This window comes from Salvelinus sp. IW2-2015, linkage group LG17, assembly GCF_002910315.2.
Source record: "Salvelinus sp. IW2-2015 linkage group LG17, ASM291031v2, whole genome shotgun sequence".
Taxonomy (NCBI): domain Eukaryota; kingdom Metazoa; phylum Chordata; class Actinopteri; order Salmoniformes; family Salmonidae; genus Salvelinus; species Salvelinus sp. IW2-2015.
In genome coordinates, this window is record NC_036857.1 from 22,356,060 (window position 1) to 22,381,168 (window position 25,109).

The 25,109-nt window shown below is 41.0% G+C and overlaps 2 protein-coding genes across 3 annotated transcripts in view; one reads left to right on the forward strand and one right to left on the reverse strand.

Annotated features, from left to right (window-relative positions):
• The window catches only part of LOC111976471 (kelch-like protein 12), a 59,883-nt gene that overhangs the window by 19,588 nt on the left and 15,186 nt on the right, over positions 1-25,109 (reverse strand). The gene's annotated exons all lie outside the window — the stretch shown is intronic.
• Positions 776-14,523, forward strand: LOC111976473 (tyrosine-protein phosphatase non-receptor type 1). The gene is made up of 9 exons (XM_024005315.2): positions 776-1,027; positions 2,000-2,090; positions 3,344-3,444; positions 4,644-4,742; positions 6,221-6,358; positions 11,200-11,409; positions 11,589-11,750; positions 12,055-12,212; positions 12,338-14,523. The coding sequence occupies exons 1-9, from the start codon at positions 971-973 to the stop codon at positions 12,645-12,647; spliced, it is 1,326 nt and encodes a 441-aa protein (XP_023861083.1). The 5' UTR covers positions 776-970; the 3' UTR covers positions 12,648-14,523.

A 25,109-nucleotide genomic window follows, 5' to 3' on the forward strand; every position in this document is an offset into this window, starting at 1 on the left:
ATCACCTAAAGCTCAATAAATTAATCTCAAAACAATGAATGACATTTACACATGTAATGATTTCTTAAGACAGAGATTTAACTTTGACTTTAATCATTGTGTTATTTGTAACTCTATTGAAATGGCAGAACATATTTTTTCACGTCAACTCACTAAAACCTCTTGGAATGCATTTCATTACTGAATTACATTATAATGATTATAATGATCTTATTATGCACACTTTAATTTATAATAATGACAGATTTGGTTTCCTAATGGAGGACATACATGATTAATGTATGTACAACAATTTGATTATTATGCAAAATATAGTAGTTTCTTAAAAACGACCACTTTGTTTGTAATCTTTTTGAATGAGTTTAGGCTACATTGTCCAAGATATCTTTGAAATTAGTTCAATCTAAACAAGCCCTACGTCTTTATAATAACTTTTGTACTCTGATCCCTGATTAGACCACTTTGAGTCTTAGTTTTGTTTATTTAAGAAAACTAATATTTTCTATTATGTATTATGCTTTTTCTAGTTGCTGCGTCTGTTTATTAGAACAAGTGTTTTTTTCTTTTACGCAAAATGTCCCTATTTGTTTGTGAAAATTCCTGAAAAAATAAAACAAGTAAGATTAACCCATAGGTTTTTGGGGCCTCACCCCCGTTATTTGGACTGGACTGGTTGGCCTCGTTCATGACAGTTCCGTAAATTACGTTACTCGATTGGCCAATATCAAGAAATGAGGGCGGGGAATAGAGCCACCCAAGGACAGTCTTGATAAGGAGGAGCGTAACGGCGTGTTTCCGGTAAAACCAGGCCGAGAGAGAAAATAGTAACAGTAATCTATGTAGCTACTTAAAATAAAGAACAGTATAGAAAGAGTTGTCCACTTTGTTGGACAACGTCTGTCCAATTTGCCTAACCTTTACAAATAGATATCGATTGGTCGTCGCGAAAAGAGTCGGCTGTAGCAAGGCAATGGAAGCCGAGTTTCGGAAAATCGATGAACCCGGGAGTTGGAACGCCATTTACCAGGTAACGTTAGGTTCGTCTTGGCAAATCAAGGTGGCTTTGAAGTTTCAAGTTCTGTGTGGCTAGTAGGCTAGATGGTAACATTATGGGTTTACAACGACTTATTACACGTGTGTCGTGGTTATAAAGTATTATTTCAGATGTATTATCTACCAATTTTGATACCCTAGCCAGCTAACTAGATTACCTTGTTCCGATTTTTTTTAATGACCAATCTCCTCGGTACTGTCCTTCTAGCAAGCCCGACTGTTTCGAATGATATTTGTAAAATCGAGTAGGCCATGTAGCGCAAGTTGTCACATTTGTAACGTTTACCTGCACGTGGTTGATAGATTGTAGAAGATTAGTGTTGTTACATTGACAGTCATTGACTGAGTGAGTCATCGATAGTTAAATGTAGACAGATTCCCCTACTTACTCCATGCCACAGTTCAGACATCATGAATGTTACTACAAAAAGGGGCACACCACATTTGCAATCACATTTATCTAACGAACACATCTATTAACTATTAGAATACTCTGCATTACAGACATTGCCTAAATGTGACTGTGTGGCCAAGATGTGTCATATTTGAGAATAATGTGGTGGATGACAATTATCTATTATAGTGTCAGCATAATTTGTGAAACTGCAGACTAAAATCTGGTTCAGGGAAATATCCTTTAGATGGCATACTAAGAGTAGCTATCCCAAGTATCCTGTTATTGTGTTATAAAGAACGACCGTAGTTTTAGGAAATGGTATTTGAACATCAAGAAACACAGAAACATCCAGACACACCATAAATCTGCACAGTAATACATGCTCATTAAGACCCAGCTAGAGTTGAAACTAGTTGTAATAAACAGAGCACCTTTTGGGAGAATACCAGTGAGAGTGCAACCATAGGAACAACCATTTTCCTCCCAAAACAAAGATATCTCCCAAGTTAAGAAATTAAGTTTGAATGTATTATTGTTTTTTTCTCTCAGGAAATCCGTCAGCAATCAAGTGAGCTGCCCTGCAAACTTGCCAAATTACCTGAAAACAAAACTCGGAATCGCTACAGAGATGTCAGCCCATGTAAGTTTTGTACTCTTGACTCCATATAGAGGAATGAGGATTGAGCTGCTGAGATTCCTCATTCTAGATACAAATCAAATTGTATTAGTCACATGCGCCGAATAAAACAGGTGTAGACCTTACAGTGCAATGCTTACGTACGAGCCCCTAACCAACAATGCAGTAAAAAAAGTAACAAGTAATTAAAGGGCAGCAGTAAAATATATATAGAGGTCCTGGATGGCAGGAAGCTTGTCCCCAGTGATGTACTGGGCCGTACGCACTACCCTCTGTAGTGCCTTGCAGTCGGAGGATGAACAGGTGCCATACCAGGCAGTGATGCAACCAGTCAGGGTGCTCTTGATGGTGCAGCTGTAGAACCTTTTGAGGATCTGAGGACCCATGCCAAATCCTTTTAGTTTCCTGAGGGGGAATAGGCTTTGTCGTGCCCTCTTCACGATTGTCTTGTTGTGCTTGGACCATGTTAGTTTGTTGGTGATGTGGACACCAAGGAACTTGAATCTCTACAGAAGCATAACATAAGATAAAAACATGACAATAACACAATAATAACAGGCTGACACATTTGATAATAATACAGTTTATAATAAAGTTGATGCATTATGCAGGACAGCTTTTGATACCTGCACAATTTTCTCTTCAAAATCAACACTGTTCTTGTATTTAGGTGCTATATACTGTGACTGAACCGTGTTAAGCTATAGTCTTTGAAACATCTCATGTCTGGCAACAGATGGATCTTTCAAGGTCAGATTCCTCAGAAGCAGTTCAACAGAACAAGCTTTTAAAGTATATATTTTGAATCTTCCTTCATGGTAACTCGACACAGCAAAGCTGTTGTGGTTTCCTCTTTTCACAAAGATGCAAAAACCAAACCTAAACCCTATGGGACGGACCAGTCACATGTCAACCAGGGTGTCCATATGTTCTTGTTTCCTGGTTTGAGGTAAAGTGAAACAGCCATACACTAGACTTGAAGTATTTTAAATCTTGGTTATTTACTTTAGTCCCATTCCAACTCTATCTTTTGATTTAGATTAGAAGAAAGAGATAGTATTTCCTGTTTAGTTGAATGGATTAGAACATGGGAGAAGAAATAAACACTGCTGTGTTTCAGTCACAGATAGACCTGTTGGATGTACTGTACAAATGTCTCTTGAGAACTGAATCTCTAAACAGAAGTCCCTTAGGATATTACAAATTGCAAAGTCAAAAGGGTTTTCTTTTCATCAACGTTCTTTCATTCTCTGCAGTTGACCACAGCCGAATCCGCCTGAAACTGGGTGCGAACGACTACATTAACGCCAGCCTAATTTCTGTAGACGAGGCACAGAGAAGCTACATTCTTACTCAGGTTTGTACTCTCTGGCTTTTGTACTCTGGGCTAGAAGGTTGTGAGAATAAATTGTTGTCTATATGTCAAGAGATCACAGCAATTTTACTTGGTTCAGAATGTCCGACTTCTAATTTATAAAGACAATAACAGCACAGTGACAACAAACATCCAAACATGACAATAAACAACATCTAGCAAACCCTTCAAAAGCAATCCGGGCATCCTGTGTGACCTGGCGTGGGGGGGTGCAGTTCATAAACATGTATACAATTTATATAGGGCGCGTTTGTAAATTCACTCTGGATATCTATTCCGATTTTAAAGCACTCGTCTGAGTGTGTCAGAGCGCAGAATAACTGATACATTTACGAACACTCAATACCTGTTGAATATGGCCGGTGTCAGTAAACATTGGCAAAAAAAGCTTACTTCAATTGTTGCTAGCAGCACAGTTACAGTCACCAACTCTATGGTTAACATGAAAACAGCCTAACCAGCTCTGCTAGGCAATTAAAATGGTTATAGTGAGGTGGTCTCTCATTTATGTCTGGAAGTAGCTAGCTAGCTAACTTTAGGATCAACCCTACCCCTCGGCCAGAGCGTCCAGTGTGCGCTCTAAACGCTCCGAGATCGAAACGCTCTGAATTTACCAACGGACAATCTGACAAAGCTCTGAATTTATGAGCGCACTCTGAGTGCTCTCTGGCACTCAGAGTCAATTTACGAACGCACCCGAAGTAGGCTATGCTCTCTGGTTTATATATGTTCTTATAATGTCCCAAAGACCCTCTAGTGCAATGTAATATTCCTGGAGGTCTGATTACGCTCATTCCATAGTCATGAAGTCCTTTAACCAAATGTCCGTGCTGAAGCACTGAGGTTTACATACTTACAAACATACCAGTTTATCAGTATTGTCCGTTTTGCTGATAAAGAATACATGTTTTATCATATTATCATCACGTGGATACTTTTCTAAGTTGTACACTCACTGAGGTTTCATTTTAGGATTGTGTAAAAGTGCCACTCTGTCTTGAGTGCCATGATATCTATATCAAAAGTGGGTAACACTTCATTTGAATCTTCACCGACATGCTCCTTCTACGGGTAGCCGGTCACATTTATTACAGATTGACATACAAAGAACAGATGAGAGATGCTTGCAGCATAACTTTGGGTTGTTTCTAACAATACCTCCTCCCCTTCTTATTCCAAAGGGACCCCTTCCAAACACATGTGGTCACTTCTGGGAGATGGTTTGGGAGCAGGGGACCATGGGAGTGGTGATGCTGAACCGTGTCATTGAGAAAGGATCTGTGAGTATATCAATGATTATTATTAGTATTTCATTCATATGATCTGCCTTGAATATTGAACCTCATTAACCACTATGGGCCTCCAGGTAGAGAGCGCTACTCTGTTTAAGTAAGACAGAGGGGCAATGGAAAGTGGTTCACATAAGGGCCTTTCCTCTTCCTATCTCAAAATATCAATATTATACAGTACCAGTCAAAAGTTTGGACACACCCACTCATTACATGGTTTTTCTTTATTTTTACTATTTTCTACATTTTAGAATACTAGTAAAGACATCAAAACTATGAAATAAGACATATGGAATCATGTAGTAACCAAAAATAGTGTTCAACAAATCAAAATATATTTGAGATTTTTCAAAGTAGCCACCCTTTGCCTTGATGACAGCTTTGCACACTTGGCATTCTGTCAACCAGCTTCATGAGGTAGTTACCTGGAATGCATTTCAAGAACTTTGAAAGTTACTTCAAGTGCAGTCGCAAAAACCATCAAGCGATACGATGAAACTAGCTCTCATGAGGACCACCAGAGTTACCTCTGCTGCAGAGGATAAGTTCATTAGAGTTAACAGCCTCAGGAATTGCAGCCCTCAGACAAATCAACATCAACTGTTCAGAGGAGACTGCGTGAATCAGGCCTTCATGGTCCAATTGCTGCAAAGAAACCACTATTGAAGGACACCAATAAGATCGACATTTAGACCGGTGGAAATCTGTCCTTTGGTCTGATGAGTCCAAATTTGAAATTTTTGGTTCCAACCGCCGTGTCTTTGTGAAACACAGAGTAGGTGAACGGATTATCTCTGCATGTTTGGAGGTGTGATGGTGTCGGGGTGCTTTTCTGGTGACACGGTCAATGATTTATTTAGAATTCATGGCCCACTTAACCAGCATGGCTACCACAGCATTCTGCAGCGATACGCCATCCCATCTGGTTTGCAGTTAGCAGGACTTTAATTTGTTGATCAACAGGACAATGACCCAACACACCTCCAGGCTGTGTAAGGGCTTTTTGACAAAGAAGGAGCGTGATGGAGTGCTGCATCAGATGACCTGGCCTCCACAATCACCCCACCTCAACCTAATTGAGATGGTTTGGGATGAGTTGGACCGCAGAGTGAAGGAAAAGCAAGCAACAAGTGCTCAGCATATGTGGGAACTCTTTCAAGACTGTTGGAAATGTATTCTAGGTGAAGCTGGTTGAGAGAATGCCAAGAGTGTGTAAAGCTGTCACCAAGGCAAAGGGTGGCTACTTTGAAGAATCTCAAATATATTTAGATGTAACACTTTTTTAGTTACTACATGATTCCATATGTGTTAATTCATAGTTTTGACATCTTCACTATTATTCTACAATGTAGAAAATAGGAAAAAATTAAGAAAAACCCTTGAATGAGTAGGTGTGTCCAAATTTTTGACTGGTACTGTACATATTCAATGTAAACATCCCTATCAGATGTATGCACTTCTGTTTTCAGGTGAAGTGTGCACAGTACTGGCCACCTAGAGAGGAGAGGGAGGCGATCTTTGAAGACACAAATTTCAAGCTTACACTTGTTTCAGAAGACATTAAGTCTTACTACACTGTCCGTCAGCTGGAGCTGGAAAATCTGTCGGTAAGATTCCTCTTCCTCATTGTGCCCTCTTCTGTTCTCCTCAGATTTATCCACCCATAGAACCAGTGGATCCCAACACAGCATCCTATTATAATTTTTAATTAAATACTTATACATAAAAACAAACATTGAACAAATGGTTACACTTCGTGTTACAGTGCTATTTTCACTGATCTACAGTGCCCTCTGTAATTGTTGGGACAGTGAAGCATTTTCTTTTTTTGTCTGTATACTTCAAACATTTGGATTTGAAACCAAACAATGACTATGAGGTTAAAGTGCACACTCTCAGCTTTAATTTGAGGGTATTTTCATCCATATCTGCTTAACCGTTTAGAAATTACAGCACTTTTTGTGCATGGTCGCCCCCCTTTTTAGGGGAGCAAAAGTATTAGGACAAATTCACTTACAGTACCAGTCAAAAGTTTGGACACACCTACAGTACTCATTCCAGGGTTTTTCTTTATTTTTACTATATTCTACACTGTAGAAAAATTGTGAAACATCAAAACTATGAAATAACACATATGGAATCATGTAGTAACCAAAAAAGTGTTAAACAAATCCCCCAAAAATGTGATTCTTCAAAGTAGCCACCATTTGCCTTGACGACAGATTTGCACACTCTTGGCATTCTCTCAACCAGCTGCTTAAGGTAGTCACCTGGAATACATTTAAATTAAAAGTTGTGCCTTGTTAAAAGTTCATTTGTGCAATTTCTTTCCTTAATGTGTTTGAGCCATTAAGTTGTGTTTTGACAAGGTAGGGGTGGTATACAGAAGATAGCCCTATTTGGTAAAAGACCAACTCCATATTATGGCAAGAACAGCTCAAATAAGCAAACAGAAACGACAGTCCATCATTACTTTAAGACATGAAGGTCAGTCAATCTGGAAAACTTCAAGAAATTTGAACGTTTCTTCAAGTGCAGTCGCAAAAACCAAGCGCTATGATGAACCTGCCTCTCATGAGGACCGCCACAGGAAAGAAAGACCCAGAGTTACCTATGCTGCAGAGAATACATTGATTAGAAGTAACTGCACCTCAGATTGCAGCCCAAATAAATGCTTCAGAGTTCAAGTAACACACATCTCAACATCAACTTTTCAGAGGAGACTGCGTGAATCAGGGCTTCATGGTCGAATTGCTGCAAAGAAACCACTACTGAAGGACACCAATAATAAGAAGAGACTTGCTTGGGCCAAGAAACACGATCAATGGACATTAGACCGGTGTCCTCTGGTCTGTTGAGTCCAAATTAGCGATTTTTGGTTCCAACCTTTGTGTCTTTGTGAGACGCAGAGTAGGTGAACGGATGATCTCCGCATGTGTAGTTCCCACAGTGAAGCATGGAGGAGGAGGTTTGATGGTGTGGGGTGCTTTGCTGGTGATACTGTCTGTGATTTATTTAGAATTCAAGGAACACTTAACCAGCATTCTGCAGCGAAAGGCCACCCCATCTGGTTTGCGCTTAGTGGGACTATATTTTTTCCCAACAGGACAATGACCCAAAACACACCTCCAGGCTGTGTAAGGGCTATCTGACAAAGAAGGAGAGTGATGGAGTGCTGCATCAGTCACCATCAATCGCCTGACCTCAACCCAATTGAGGTGATTTGGGAAAAGCAGCCAACAAGCGCTCAGCATATGTGGGAACTCCTTCAAGACTGATGGAAAAGCCTTCCTCATGAAGCTGGTTGAGAGAATGCTAAGAGTGTGCACAGCTGTCATCAAGGCAAAGGGTGGCTACTTTGAAAAATCTCAAGTATTTTTTGATTTGTTGAACACAATTTTTGGTTACTACATGATTCCATATGTATTATTTCATAGTGTTGTCTTCACTATTATTCTTCAATGAAGAGAATTGTAAAAATAAAGAAAACCCTTGAATGAGTAGGTGTGTCCAAACTTTTGACTGGTACTGTATACAGTGGGGCAAAAAAGTATTTAGTCAGCCACCAATTGTGCAAGTTCTCCCACTTAAAAAGATGAGAGAGGCCTGTAATTCAGGCCTATTCATCATAGGTAGTACACTTCAACTATTACAGACAAAATGAGGGGGAAAAATCCAGAAAATCTCATTGTAGGATTTTTAATGAATTTATTTGCAAATTATGGTGGAAAATAAGTATTTGGTCACCTACAAACAAGCAAGATTTCTGGCTCTCACAGACCTGTAACTCCAACTCCACTATGGCCAAGACCAAAGAGCTGTCAAAGGACACCAGAAACAAAATTGTAGACCTGCACCAGGCTGGGAAGACTGAATCTGCAATAGGTAAGCAGCTTTGTTTGAAGAAATCAACTGTGGGAGCAATTATTAGGAAATGGAAGACATACAAGACCACTGATAATCTCCCTCGATCTGGGGCTCCACGCAAGATCTCACCCCGTGGGATCAAAATGATCACAAGAAAGGTGAGCAAAAATCCCGGAACCACACAGGGGGACCTAGTGAATGACCTGCAGAGAGCTGGGACCAAAGTAACAAAGCCTACCATCAGTAACACACCGCCAGGGACTCAAATCCTGCAGTGCCAGACGTGTCCCCCTGCTTAAGCCAGTACATGTCCAGTCCCGTCTGAAGTTTGCTAGAGAGCATTTGGATGATCCAGAAGAAGATTGGGAGAATGTCATATGGTCAGATGAAACCAAAATATAACTTTTTGGTAAAAACTCAACTCGTCGTGTTTGGAGGACAAAGAATGCTGAGTTGAATCCAAAGAACACCATACCTACTGTGAAGCATGGGGTGGAAATCATGCTTCGGGGCTGTTTTTCTGCAAAGGGACCAGGACGACTGATCCGTGTAAAGGAAGAATGAATGGGGCCATGTATCGTGAGATTTTGAGTGAAAAACCTCCTTCCATCAGCAAGGGCATTGAAGATGAAACGTGCTGGGTCTTTCAGCATGACAATGATCCCAAACACACCGCCCGGGCAACGAAGGAGTGGCTTCGTAAGAAGCATTTCAAGGTCCTGGAGTGGCCTAGCCAGTCTCCAAATCTCAACCCCATAGAAAATCTTTGGAGGGAGTTGAAAGTCCGTGTTGCCCAGCAACAGCCCCAAAACATCACTGCTCTAGAGGGAATCTGCATGGAGGAATGGGCCAAAATACCAGCAACATGTGTGTGAAAACCTTGTGAAGACTTACAGAAAACGTTTGAACTCTGTCATTGCCACAAAGGGTATATAACAAGTATTGAGAAACCTTTTGTTATTGACCAAATACTTATTTTCCATCATAGTTTGCAAATAAATACATAAAAATCCTACAATGTGATTTTCTGGGAAAAATTCTCGTTTTGTCTGTCATAGTTGACAGTGTACCTATGATGAAAATTACAGGCCTCTCTCATCTTTTTTAAGTGGGAGACTTGCACAATTGGTGGCTGACTAAATACTTTTTGCCCCACTGTATGTGTGTTGAAGTAGTAAAAAGTTAAGTATTTGTTCCAATATTCATAGCACGCAATGACTACATCAAGCTTGTGACAAATTTGTTGGATGCATTTACTGTTTTTTTGGTGTGTTTCAGATGATTTTGTTCCCAACATAAATTAATGGTAAATAACGTACTGTGTCATTTGAGTCACTTTTATTGTAAAAAGGAATAGAATATGTTTCTAAACACTATCATGATGACGGATAAATCTGAATAAATTAGAAAGTTACAGATGCAGAAATTATCCTACCCCAAAAACGTACCCTGTTATTGTAATGGTGAGAGGTTAGCATGTCTTGGGGGTATGGTATTTGTGTATATACACTCAGTGGACATTATTAGGTACACCCATCCCCTTAGCTACACCCATCCCCCAAGGCACCTAATGTGTGCCAGGAAAACATTCCCCACACCATTACACCACCGCCACCAGCCTGTACCGTTGACACAGGCACGATGGGTTCATGGACTCATGCTGCTTATTCCAAATACTGACCCTGTCATCGGCATGACACAACAGGAACTGGGATTTTGTCGGACCAGACACCTCCTCCCCCCCACCCCCCCCCCCCCCCCCCCCCCCCACCCCCCCCCCCCCCCCCCCCCCCCCCCCCCCCCCCCCCCCCCCCCCCCCCCCCCCCCCCCCCCCCCCCCCAATTGTCCAGTGTTCGTGATCACGTTCTCACTGGAGACGCTTCTTGTTTAGGAGTTGAACCCGGTGTGTTAGTCTGCTGCAATAGCCCATCTGTGACAAGATTCGATGTGTTGTACGTTCCGAGATGCTGTTCTACACACTATTGTTGTACTGCATCGTTATTTGCCTGTTTTGTGGCCCGCCTGTTAGCTTGCACGGTTCTTGCCATTCTCTTTCGACCTCTCATCAACAAGCTGTTTTCGCCCACAGGACTGCCGCTGACTGGCTGTTATTTTGTTTGTCGCACCATTCTCTGTTAACCCTAGATACTCGTGTGTGAAAAGCCCAGGAAGCCGGACATTTCTGCGATACTGGGACCTGACGATCATACTATGCTCAAAGTCGCTTAGGTCACTGGTTTTGCTCATTCTAACGTTCAAATGAACAGTAACTGAATGCCTCGACGCCGATGCCTCCTGCTTTATATAGGCCACGGCCACGGCCACGTGGACCATTTTTGTGAATGGGGGTGGTGTACCTAATAAAGTGTTTCGAAGCAGCTTCGGTGGGTTTATGACATCCGTATACAAGCAATGGGTTTATGACTTCCTTCTACAAGCAAGACTATCACGTTCCAAAGTCATTTATAACATTACATTTAAAAATATATATACTTTTTCATACTTGTTATGATAGGGCAATACAGCAATCGATACCTCTGTTCTATTTTATGCTTATTATGTTTATTTGTCCTTCTTACAGACTCTGGAAACTAGAGAGATCCTACATTTTCACTACACCACCTGGCCTGACTTTGGGGTGCCCGAATCTCCAGCCTCCTTCCTCAACTTCCTGTTTAAGGTGCGGGAGTCTGGGTGCCTCAACTCTGACCAGGGGCCTGTGGTGGTGCACTGCAGTGCAGGCATCGGCCGCTCTGGAACCTTCTGTCTCGTCGACACCTGCCTCTTACTGGTCAGTACTGGACTGGGAATTAAAAATGTCAAACTTTATTCCTCCTACAAGGGACAATTGTGCAAATGTGGTATTGAGAATGAGTTGTGCATTCTCTGGCTTTATGAAGAGTCATAACTTCATGCCAGGTTATTATTTATTGTTTTGTAACTAACTTTCTGTGACATTTCTGATTGCAGATGTCCATGCGCAAAGACCCATCAACTGTGCGCATTCGTAACGTGCTGCTGGAGATGCGAGGCTATCGGATGGGCCTGATTCAGACCGCTGACCAACTCAGATTTTCCTACCTCGCTGTTATTGAAGGTGCCAAGTGCATCATGGGAGACACATCGTTGCAGGTCAATTAAATGTCTCTTTTAGTTGCTGCCATGAACCAAAGTGTTATAGTAGATCATGCAAGCACATCAACATTTGGTCTCCTTGTTGGCCACAGAATGCTGTTATACTTGTCCTCTAATGAAAAATTGAAGAAGGCTAATTAGGTCAAGTGTTTATTTGAATAATTTGGATTTGGGCAGCCCTAACTAGATGTAGAGGTCTCTCCTCATAATGTACTGTAAAAGGTCATAGCTGTTCTCTTCTCTGTAAATCCTTTGAATGTTTAAATAATACCCACATCAATCCTTAAATGTTTACGTTAAGGAGTCGTGGAAAGAGCTCTCCAACGAAGAGGACGTTCCTCCAGAATTTACCCCTCCCCCGCCCCACTCCCGACCCCAAGGTCCAATCAACGGCACGGTTGAACCTTCCTTCTTCCCTGAAGAGATTGTTGTTGCGCAGAATAATTTCCACACTCGCAGGTAAATAAGATCAGCTCAATTAGACATTTCTAGCAATCTAGACTTCATATATGCAATATTTAATATCCCCTATCTCTCTGTTGTTGCCCCCCCCCCCCCCCCCGKATATCTCTCTCCTATGGTAGTGCCCCACCAGAAACTGAACTGCGATGGAGGGGCGGTGGTGATGGTGCTACCTCCCAGTCTCCCACTGTCCCCGCTGATCAACCTGGCGGCCAGGTGGGAAGCAAAGAACCAGATCCCAAAGCTCTGATGGAACCACACCGGCTGCATGAGACTGAAACACAACAGGGGCTGAACCAGGACCAGGCAACCGCAGCAGTAGACGACAGCCTTGAGGCTCAGGGTGCCTGGACCCCCCTGCTGGCCAACATGTGCCTCTGCACTGCCCTGGCCCTGGGTGCTTACATCTGTTACCGGGCCTGTTTCCACTGATCTCCTCTACCCTCTCTTGCTCCTCCCTTTCTCTTGTCTGTTTTTTTGCAGGGTGAACTGGGCGAGTGGATTGTTTGGATTTCAGCAAATTGATTGATTCAGACTCACTCACTTGTTTTCTTAACAGAGCGTGAGTGTGGGAGGAAGGGACTGCCCCTTTTCCCTTGTCACCCACCGTAGCTCGCATATGAACTGTCAGTTTGGACTCTCAGGACCTCAATTTTCAGGTGTCACATCCCAAATACAGGTGTTGATTTAAAAACAAATGAGTGAACAACAATTTTTCATTATAGTTGTCAGTAAAGGAAGGTGTGTGTTTGTTCCTGTATTCTGTGAGCTGAATGGTTTACTAGTTGACCCTACCTACACACATGCACCCTCTATTCAGTTACCAAATGACACACTCATAAGTGTTCTTCCATTTCAGCCTTTGCAAATAATGTCCATTGGCTATTCACCTTTCTCTACCAAATAGTTATTTCAATCCAGCTCTTCAAATAAAAAATTGGTCTAGAGGAGTTACTCAGTGCTTGATTTGTGGCAACCCTGCAGTGCCAACGTAATGATTTGCTGCAGAGACGTTATTAAAAAGAAAACAGCCAAACGTAATTTTTGTCCTTGAGATGATTAGGCAGTATTATACCCAGGAGTAAGCTGAGACTAGGGGGTGGCCACTGTCTGAGAGAGAGACTGCCCTCCCCGCCTTCCACTGGTTGAGTGGTGCATACAGTGGGTAATTTACAGGCCATAGGAGAGCTCCCTACCACTGCCCCGTTTAGGGCCTTTTGGCTAGAGCTACGTGAGTGCGAGCGAGTGTTTAGTGAGAGTTAACAGCTTTCTACTGATGCTTGATTTCTATCTGCTGTCTTAGAGGAAAACATCACAAGTTAATAATATAAGTCATATTTGAAATGTATTCTAGATTGATTCCTGGCCCTTTTCTCTCCCACCACGTATTCGTTCCTAACTTGACATTTAAGCAGGAGTGTCTTGTTGATAATGTGCTTTGAATGGAAATGCCGCACACATGTATTGAGCTGTTCTGGCTGGCCTAGTTTGAGACGCTGTATTCACATTTAGCCTGTTTCAAAAAGTGTTTCCAGCTAACGCTGATGTACAAATTCCAAAATGAGTCTCCAATGATTTCGCAACAGTTTGTTATTGTTGTCAAACCTATTAAATATATCATTCAGGGATAGTAACTTCTTGCTGTCACCACATTGGATGAATAATGCAGAAGCTTTTCATGCTAAAGAAACAAAGTGAATGTGTAAGGAGGAGGGGAATGTATCAGGTGAGCGTTGCATAGTAATTAAAGAGCAGGCATCTGAACACAGGAGGTTGCATTAACGCACAAAAATGCCAGCTCAGCCTACTATATGGAGACACAGACAGCAGCTAACCCTACGCTCCCTTCGCTAGCAATACAAATACTTTATATTGACCTTTATTTTCCCATCCTCTGACAGCTAAACCCATCCTGCCTGTATGGACAGGGAGCCTGGGGTCTCAAACCAACCAACAAACACCAGCACATGGAATAAAACACTGTAGTGGTGATCAGTTATATTATGTTATGGCATGGGACTGTGCTGTTAAGTTTGTTCATCTTACTTTTTTCCCACATAAACATCCTGCAGTTTTGAATAAACAGGTTTTTAATGAGATTAGTTCAACTGCTAGTTTAATTTACTTTAGTGACTCAAAAAGAACTACTTCCTGAGTCCAACAGCTGTACTTTTTCTCTAGAATGTATGAAATCCTACCCAAGGACACACCCTCTTGATACTTTTTTCAGATCAGGTTTCATTGTGCTGGCTTTTTTTTTTATACATCCATCATTGTATTCCTTTTTTAATAAAAAAAATGTACTGTTGATTTGTTCTAGTTTTTGGATCTGAGTCAATTGTAAGATTTTATTTTATCAGACTGAATTCTGAACAAAGGCTGTGGTAATAAAATCAGTCTCTGTACTTTCCTTGTAATCTCAATTTTATGTATGAGATTGAATTATGATAATATTGACATCACCAATATGAAAAGGGCATTAGAAGAGAATGTCTCACGTAAGAATGGCCATTGAAGCTAGGCTCAGCCTTGCCAGCCATACAAAGGGAGCAGATTGATCAGCCATCTCGTTGAGCTACTGCTTCTTCCTAGAAGACCACAATGTACCAATAATCTCGATAGGTGAGATAGGCCTTTCTGTTCCTCAGACATTAAGCAGCTAAATCAGTATACTATAAAGAAGTGTCCAGCATACAGCGGTATCACAGATAGAACAATGAGACCGATATTTCAGCGGATGTATAAATGTGAAGCATCGGCTTGGCGTTTCCACTCGCTACCAAATAGTGGCCGGCAGTGGGAGATGATGGAACGAGATGGATTTTGGCCGACATTCTGCAAATTATCTCATCGATGAAACATTTGATCTCAATACAGTTTTCTATTCCCAAAACTAGAATCTGTTACGAACAGAGTGGACTACGTTTTGTAGACTTTACCCTTTAAGTCTACAAAACGAGTCGAGTTATTGCACACGCGCACATCACAGAGTAGGAGTTCCCTAACGGAAATGTGCAAATATTGCTAGAACGCGACAATAGGGTCTCGCTAGCTCGTTCTTGGCTCTACCCACCTCGTTGCTTGTTCTGCCCACTATGACTGATTTGTTCTCGTTTGAAACGACAGACAGTGGTCTATCTTGGTTTAATTATAAAACTCTTTGGCAGTATGACACTTGTGGACTAATTCTGATTTAAAATCTGACCATTGACAGATAACTCTGACCTGGCAAAAATACCGACATTTAATAATGTCTTATTAAATCTCTGTGTTATTACCTGTGACAAACTTTGTAGGCTGTGCAAGACCATGGTTTTGAAGTTGCCACAAGGGGGCTCTTTAGTACACGCAAACAGCCCAAGTTTCAACATAAACAGACAAGTCAAGTTTCCTTGTGTCATCATACAAACGTATGACTCACATACCTGGGCACATTGTGTACAGTGTAGCCCACACGTTGCCTGTTTTCCATAACTGTACTCATCAATAATAATCTTACTGTATGTATAAATACATGTCAAAATAAATACAAATAGTTTACTGATCTTTTTTATATCTCAGATATAGGACAGACACTTCAGAACAAACGTCCTTTTTTTAAATACTTTCTCATGTTATTCCTTAGAGTTTCTATTGGCTAATAGCAGCAATGCCAATTTCAAAGTTTCATCAAACCACGTTTAATTGGCAGCCCAGAACTCGCTGAATTTGGCACGAGGTTGATTTCATTTGGCACCCCCAAGTTTTATTTTATTTTTTATTCTTCTGATTTTGGACATAAAAGACTATAATAACACCAGGAAATCATCTCCAAGTGATTTTAATTTAAGAAATCTGTTCCCATGTTTTCCCACACATAAGAGAGACAAGTGATCGTATACAAATGTAAGCAAGGCTTGAAATGATTATGTTTTAATCAAACATTATGTTTGGGCTTCTTGCAGTCAATTTGCAGCCTACAAATTATCAACAAAATATCGTCCCACGGCTGAATCTAGTTGACAGGGCTTAGACAGAACTTAGATTCTAGAGGGTTAAACCATCATTTCAGTCCTTGGTTAGGACCATTATATTACAGAGGCAAATGAGACAGGAGCAAAACTGCCTCTTAAGTGTTGACGCTGTGATTGTACAGATTAATTTTATAGTTATTTTTGCCACTATTGTCCAGCTTGTACAATTTCCACATGGGCAAACATACATTCAAGCTCAAAGGCTTTGGATGGTTGTCTTCCTCTTGATGTGTGTTGCCATGTTGTGCGGCCTTCTTAAGTCCACATGATATGCAAGCCATGGATTGGTGTTCTTCATGGTTATACACTACTCACACAACTGTTGTGGTTTATCATTAGGGACAATGAGACCCGAGGTAAAATATCTGTAAATACTTCAGGCATGTTTTATTGCATCAGGCCAAATGTGGGCAGGGCTGGCTGTAGCCTTTTGGGGGCCCTAAGCAATATTTGGTTGGGTGGTTGCCCACGTTGCAGCAAAACATTTTAGTGGCCCCCCTCTTGACGGTGGAGAGAACATTTTTTGTTAATTTCCTGCAATTGTACTTATTTTGCCATACATTGAAGTACTACTTAAGTAGTTATTTGGGATATCTACACTTTACTATTTATATTTCTGACTACTTTTCACTCCCATACATTTTCCCTGACTCCCAAAAGTACTCGTTACATTTCGAATGGTCAGGCAAGACAGCAAAGCGTTGTCATCGCTACTGCCTCTGATCTGGCAGACTCACTAAACACAAGTACTGCGTTTGTAAATGGTGTCAAAGTGTGGGCGAGTGCACTGTCTGTCCCCCCCAAAAAATAAAAAAAGCTTGTGGCGTCTGGTTGGCTTAATTTTACTTTTACTCAAGTATGACAATTGAGTACTTTTTTCACCACTGTACTTAAGTACATTTTAAACCAGATACTGTTAGACTTTTACTTAAGTAGTATTTTAATGGGTTACTTTTACTTCAGACATTTTGGTATCTTTACTTTTACTCAAGTATAACAATTGAGTACTTTTTCCACCACTGGAAAATGTTGTAGTTTTAAAGCAAGTTTTCTGCAATTGTACACATTTGGCTATGGGGCTGAGAGAAAACGTGTACATTTTATAACAAATTTCAGGCACTTAACTAATTTTGCCATGGGGCAGAAATAAATATGTTTTCTGCTATTCTACCAATTTTGATATGGGGTGGAGAGACATGTTTGTAATTTTAGAGCTGATTTCCGGCAATTCTATACATTTTGTAATGACTTATGCCATGTTAATATGATATCTGAGTGAGAATGACTAACAATATCAATGGGGGTCCCCTGGAGGTCAGGGCCTCTTGGACACGTGCCCTGTGTGCCCGGTCGGTATTCGGACATTATTAATACAAGTTTAGATAGCTGGCTAGACTAACTACCGCTCTACAAATTGTTAGTTGACATGGCTAATTGAGTAACCGTCAGTGACTGACATATCAAGAGAAAGATTGCTGATGCACAACCAAATTTCGAAATTGCATCTGGTTTATTCTACTATTCTTACTCTAAATAATAAGTTGAGACCCCGACTGAGTTCATTAAAAAAAGTCACCAGGCCACTAAGCGACTGCTTATGTCGCTTATGCCTGGAACTGGCCCTGAATGTGGGTAACAACACTGTTGTTGCCCAGGACTAATAGATTAACCAACAGTGCTAGGAAAAACTAGGGAGTAAGTGAGTGTGTGTGTGTGTTACATGCATCAGAGGAATGCAACTAAAGAGTGAGTAATAGCACTCCCAAACCTCGAGGCTCTGCTGACGTCAAGAGACAGGATGGAACAGGCAGCACCAGTCGGCATTGGGACAAGTACTGCCAAGGCATTTCCAGAGATAGGAAGTCGTCTTAAAGGCATAGCTGCTCTATTCAGTACAAACTGTACTATGCAAAAAGTTTACATTAGCAGGATTGTTTACATGTTTATGGTGCTCCTGATGATGCTGCTGATAATGACGATGATGATCATGCTGAAATATGATGATGATGATCCAAGAAGCACAGTTTATATGATAGTGTATTGTTTTGATCCTATGATTGACTACCTGATAATAAATGAATTAAGAAGAAGACTATTAAAGAATAAACTTTTGTATTTATTTTGTTATTTCATATTGTATATATTCATGGTCTGCTGTGAACAATGTTGTGAATGTTGATTCGTATTTATTTGCCTTTTACTAGGTCACTTAATTGATCAATGTAGGCATAATCCTCATAATAAAAAACTTTCAGTGACAAAATGGGCAAGAGATTACATTTGACATTGAATTGACATTCATAGACCTAGCTATTGGTTCTTTGCTTAGCCTCCTCTGCTGAACCTGTGACTTCAGTACAGTACTAATCAGAAAGGGAGTCAGTCCTGCCCTACAGGCTCTTCCAATGTATGTCCTGAATTTAGTCATTAACCTGGAACTTCCCAATGGCCAGCCAGTCCTGAGAGGCCCTTGGGGTATAAAAGCTAACTCTTTCTCTTATACTCTGAATTACTTCATGGGGGCCATGTGGGGTTCTGGAAATTCCAGAAAACGAAACCATCTGAGAAATGCTTAATGACTTGTGGGAGCTGGAGTCATCAGAACCTAATAGACGGATGCAGACACATTTGTCTTGCCATGTACTTACATAGTACTTGGTGGTCATGCATGCAAGTCATGCAACGTGTGATGTCTCATAATACCTCCACCAGAAGTTTTTCACTGAATGAAAGATCAATTCACTTCCATTATCTATTTTTCTGAGAACATTATTTCCTTGTATTTTTTCATTACTGAACGTCGAAGTGTGACAAATCCTCTAAGTTTTCAGAGAATTTTGACTCCCCCAATACCAACCTCCTAAACTGAGTGTGCATTCTTCACTTTAATGGAAAAACACTGTTATTGGCTTATTGCTATCCCGACCACCACAACATAGTTTCTGAAGTTGATCTCTTTGGTGACGGTTGCTATGACACTAACCCATGAGCATTAGTACTGGTTCCTGTTCCTGTCCCTGGTTGCTGATGGCGTCGACACCCTGTCACTGTCAGGCCTGCTACGGCTGAGATGTCACATGCGGTCTTGCTTGGTGTTAAGAGGTTTGGTTAAGGCATGTAGGTCACAGCAGCTTGCTCTTTGTCTAAACAGACTTATTTCTGAGTTGTATAGCTGGTGTTTTACCCTTCCAACATGCTCTGCATCTCCCACTTCCTTCCTCTGGCCCAGCGCTCATCGAACACGGCAACGACTGATGCCGTTAACAACAGGGTGATAATGAAAACAAACTTAATTGAGCTGACCTCCCTGGGCCTCCTCCACCACAACAGTTGACACTGCTGTATTGCTTTTCATATTGGTGACTGTTATCATTATATGCAAAGTTGTACATACTTTGGTAGTGGCAGAAGAAATTGTGAAATATATCGTTTTTTGTAGATATCCACATGTATTTACCCAATGCATTACATACTGTATATACTGATACAAATGTACTGTTATTTGTTATCATTTTTTACATGTATCATCATCAGCTACACCCAATTATGGAAATAAGGGGAAAGGTTCAAATGAATGTGAGGTTTGTCACATTTTGCTTGATGTGGGTGGTGTGTTCATCTATTCAAACAATGTGTGCCAACACACCCCATTTCCTGTTGAGTAGCCTGTGTGGGCCGTCTCACCTGTACGTGGATGAGCGTGAGACATTGTGTAGCTAGACGACATGAATAGGATCTTATTGCGCAACTATCCACAACTAATCTGGTGCAGTAGGCAACAATGATGCAAAAGAGTTAGAAACCTGTTGATCACTGCCAATTGCAAAAAACATACCTCCCTTTCTTCAATACTAGATTTTTTTTCTTGACTGCAAAGTAAAATTGTCTTGTAAAAAATTACAAGACAATAAGACCTGTAATTCTTAGATATTTATTTTCTGTTATGAGGAGAATACATTTGTATTATGTTATATAACCTCTACAGGATTGGTGGGTCCCCCCGGGACGGTTGAGCTAACGTAGGCTAATGCGATTAGCATGAGGTTGTAAGTCACAAGAAAATGTCCCAGGACATAGACATATCTAATATTGGCAGAAAGCTTAAATTCTTGTTAATCTAACTGCACTGTCCAATTTACAGTAGCTATTACAGTGAAAGAATACCATGCTATTGTTTGAGGAGAGTGCACTGTTATGAACTTTGCACATACACTGCTGCCATCTAGTGGCCAAAATCTAAATTGTGCCTGGGTTGGAATAATACATTATGGCCTTTCTCTTGCATTTCAAAGATGATGGTACAAAAAAAATACAAAAAAAATTCATGTTTTTTCTTTGTATTATCCTTTACCCGATCTAATGTGTTATATTCTCCTACATTAATTTCACATTTTCACAAACTTCAAAGTGTTTCCTTTCAAATGGTATCAAGAATATGCATATCCTTGCTTCAGGTCCTGAGCTACAGGCAGTTAGATTTGGATATGTCATTTTAGGTGAAAATTGGAAAAAAGGGGAGGACCCTTAATTGCAATTCAGAGCATGAAATCAAGGGGGAAAAGGTTAGTTAGAGGAGGGAAACATATCACACCAGCTCCGCCCATTCTTTCACAGTCTACAGTCGTGGCCAAAAGTTTTGAGAATGACACAAATATTAATTTACACAAAGTAAATGTGGAATGGTATACTGAAGTATAATTACAAGCATACTGAAGTACAATTACAAGCATTTCATAAGTGTCAAAGGCTTTTATTGACAATTACATGAAGTTGATGCAAAGAGTCAATATTTGCAGTGTTGACCCTTCTTTTTCAAGACCTCTGCAATTCGCCCTGGCATGCTCTCAATTAACTTCTAGGCCACATCCTGACTGATGGCAGCCCATTCTTGCATAATTAATGCTTGGAGTTTGTCAGAATTTGTGGGTTTTTGTTTGTCCACCCGCCTCTTGAGGATTTTGGTCAATCAATGGGATTAAGGTCTGGGGAGTTTCCTGGCCATGGACCCAAAATATCGATGCGTTGTTCCCCGAGCCACTTAGTTATCACTTTTTCCTTATGGCAAGGTGCTCCATCATGCTGAAAAAGGCATTGTTTGTCACCAAACTGTTCCTGTATGGTTGGGAGAAGTTGCTCTCGGAGGATGTGTTGGTACCATTCTTTATTCATGGCTGTGTTCTTAGGCAAAATTGTGAGTGAGCCCACTCCCTTGGCTGAGAAGCAACCCCACACATGAATGGTCTCAGGATGCTTTACTGTTGGCATGACACAGGACTGATGGTAGCGCTCACCTTGTCTTCTCCGGACAAGCTTTTTTTCCGGATGCCCCAAACAATCGGAAAGGGGATTCATCAGAGAAAATGACTTTACCCCAGTCCTCAGCAGTCCAATCCCTGTACCTTTTGCAGAATATCAGTCTTTCCCTGATGTTTTTTCTGGAGAGAAGTGGCTTCTTTGCTGCACTTCTTGACACCAGGCCATCCTCCAGAAGTCTTCGCCTCACTGTGCATGCAGATGCACTCACACCAGCCTGCTACCATTCCTGAGCAAGCTCTGTACTGGTGGTGCCCCGATCCCGCAGCTGAATCAACTTTAGGAGACGGTCCTAGCGCTTGCTGGACTTTCTTGGGCGCCCTGAAGCCTTCTTCACAACAATTGAACCGCTCTCCTTGAAGTTCTTGATGATCCGATAAATGGTTGATTTAGGTGCAATCTTACTGGCAGCAATATCCTTGCCTATGAAGCTCTTTTTGTGCCAAGCAATGATGACGGCACGTGTTTCCTTGCAGGTAACCATGGTTGACAGAGGAAGAACAATGATTCCAAGCACCACCCTCCTTTTGAAGCTTCCAATCTGTTATTCGAACTCAATCAGCATGACAGAGTGATCTCCAGCCTTGTCCTCGTCAACACTCACACCTGTGTTAACGAGAGAATCACTGACATGATGTCAGCTGGTCCTTTTGTGGCAAGGGTGAAATGCAGTGGAAATGTTTTTTTGAGGGATTCAGTTCATTTGCATGGCAGAGGGACTTTGCAATTAATTGCAATTCATCTGAGGCAGCAGACTTTATGAAAATTAATATTTGTGTCATTCTCAAAAGCTTTGGCCACGACTGTATATATGTATAGGTATGTCATTTTAGGTGAACATTTTAAAAAGGGTCAGATCCTTAAGAGGTTTAAAGAACTTGAAGGTCATGTCAAAAGGAAACCGGACCTTCGCTTTAGTACTTGTAATCTAGGAAGTTTTCAGGGAGTACATTGAGGAACAGAGCAATGACTTGATAGATGCTTCAACTTTCTAGCTCAGATGTTCAACACCCTAAGCTTTTCTGTGTCTGATAAAATGTGACTAGAAACTCAATTCACAGATCAAATATCCTTTTGTGTATATTTAAGGCACACTTTCATCACTTATGACAATACAAGAACTGATAAGAGGCCCAGTCTTTTGAACGTGTTCTCTATCTGATCAGAAAGGAAAAGATGCCATATCTCGCTGCATGTGGGCTCATTGTCAGAGCCATTGTGAGTAGTCTAACACCACACAAACGGTTGATTTCCATCCCTTCAGGTGGTGGTATTTTTGTCTGCCCCTGCCCTCCTGCATATTGCCAATGTCAGGTTCACTTGCAACACCAATCTCATGTTTAAGTTGTTTCTATTTGTTTGCATACACATCTATGAATTGTAATACGGTATGATATAACATCATTGTTTGAGAAAGTGATCAACTTAATTTAATTGTACTGTGTAATTGTATTCTGGGTGGTATAGAGGCCTGGCTTGCCAAGCATCTCTGACCTCTACATACAAATTACAGTATGACACTGTAACCAAAGGGAAACTAAATTGACACCTACATATATGGTTGTTTGGTCACCTGCCAGTGTTTTTCCTTATGCAAGAGCATGATGGCGTTCTGTTTCACAAGACCCATAATACTTGCTCTGCAGTGACCACAGGTCCCTGCGACTGCACGTCAGTGCTGCCTCTTTGCAGTTGTTCACAGTAAAATAGGAGAAGTAAAGAAGCTGTTGAAATCTGGGTTCACTCCAAGCCAGATCATCCTCCTGCCTCTTACGGTATCTCAGCATTTCTGAATTCCCGTAGCAAGCCCATGCTCCGGATATCCGGGGAGCACATCGCTCACATTACTGCCATTTTTATCTAGGTTAAAGGGATAGTTCACCCAAATTAAAAAATGACACATTGGTTTCCTTACCCTGTTAGCAGTCTATGGACAAGGTATGACAGCATCCATGCTTTGGTTTAGTTTCCCTGGCACTGTTTCCACATGCTAACATTTTAGCATTTGTGGCACAAAATTACATTCAAGCCATGGGACCGATATTAGCATTTTTCACGCATCATGTCCAAATCATCTAAAAGTATCTCAAATTGATTGTGAAGCTCAACAAATTCACTTATGGAGGTTTTAAACATGATGTGAGTAAGAAATGCTAATATTGGTCCCATGACTTTAATGTGATTTGTGTCACAAATGCTAAAACATTAGCATGTGGAAATAGTGCCAGGGAAACTAAACCAAAGCATGAACTGCTGTCATACCTTGTCCATAACCTGCTTACAGGGTAAGGGAACCAATATGTCATTTTGTAATTTAGGTGAACTATCCCTTTATTGGCATGTGTAAAATCAAAATCAGTTATTTGGTCTGTAGTAGTGAACTGTTCGTAAACAAAAAATGTAATCAGATACAGTGAGTATCTGCCTGGCAATATATTATATAAATATATTATGACAGGTCAAACAATAGAGGCCAAGTCTTTGAAAGCTGCATCCTCTGAAGATGGAGAGGGTCAGTTCATGGCTTGAGTGACGGGATCTGGTCAGAGGATGGTAGACGAAGGTGATGGAGTCTGCTGATGATCTTGTAAAGGGCATGTCTGGGAACCAGCCTGAGTCTTATAGCCAATGTTTATAAATAATATTTATAAAGAAGAGTTACACCTAATGTATAGTTTATAAATGTGTTATTACTTTAGTATAATGCAACTGTGTTGACAGAGCAATGTAATTTAGTTTCCCAAAGAGTGTATACCGTACACACAATTTGGAAATGAATATGATTCAAGAAAAGTCAACTTGGTACATTTCCTGGTTAGTGTTCAATATCATCCCCATACTTATTTGTTGTATATTGATATCATGTTGAAATGCTATGGTGTCCAAAAAAGTCAGAGATGTGTTGAAATATCACTGTTTCATGTGTCTTCAGGGAAGAGTGTTTCGAGGGAAGTCTCACGTTGACCAGAAATAGAAAGAAAGTACAACAAGAATGGCTATAATTTATCTAGCTAGATCTCGCTCGAAATAAACAAAACTAGTCATTCATAGATGTGAGGGATAGCTTACCATTTTACCATGTCCTGTTTAAAGTCTCAAACACAAGGTGGGGCTGCTGTTTGTATTGCTCTACCAGAGGAGTTTTTAGGAGGGCTATTGGTCTGCAGTAGGTATGATGCAATGTGGAGTTTACGGACAACCACTGCTCATTGACGGTAATATGTGTGGGAAATTCCCTCTCCTTAGTCTGAACCAGGCACTAGCAGGAATCCGGTAGGCTCCAGGAGCTGCAGGGGGCAGGACTACAAGGTCACCCCAAGTAACAAGTTTGACCACTGTGTGTGTGTGTGTGTGTGTGTGTGTGTGTGTGTGTGTGTGTGTGTGTGTGTGTGTGTGTGTGTGTGTCAGACTGAGAACAATAACCAAAGCCAATCCATTTAAACTGAGGGTAAAACTCAATGATGTTAATGCTATGCTGCAGCTTAGAAAACAAACCCAACCAAGACAATACAGTGTGCACTACTTTTAGGAATCAATGAAATTAAGTGAATGAACAGTATAATTTGGG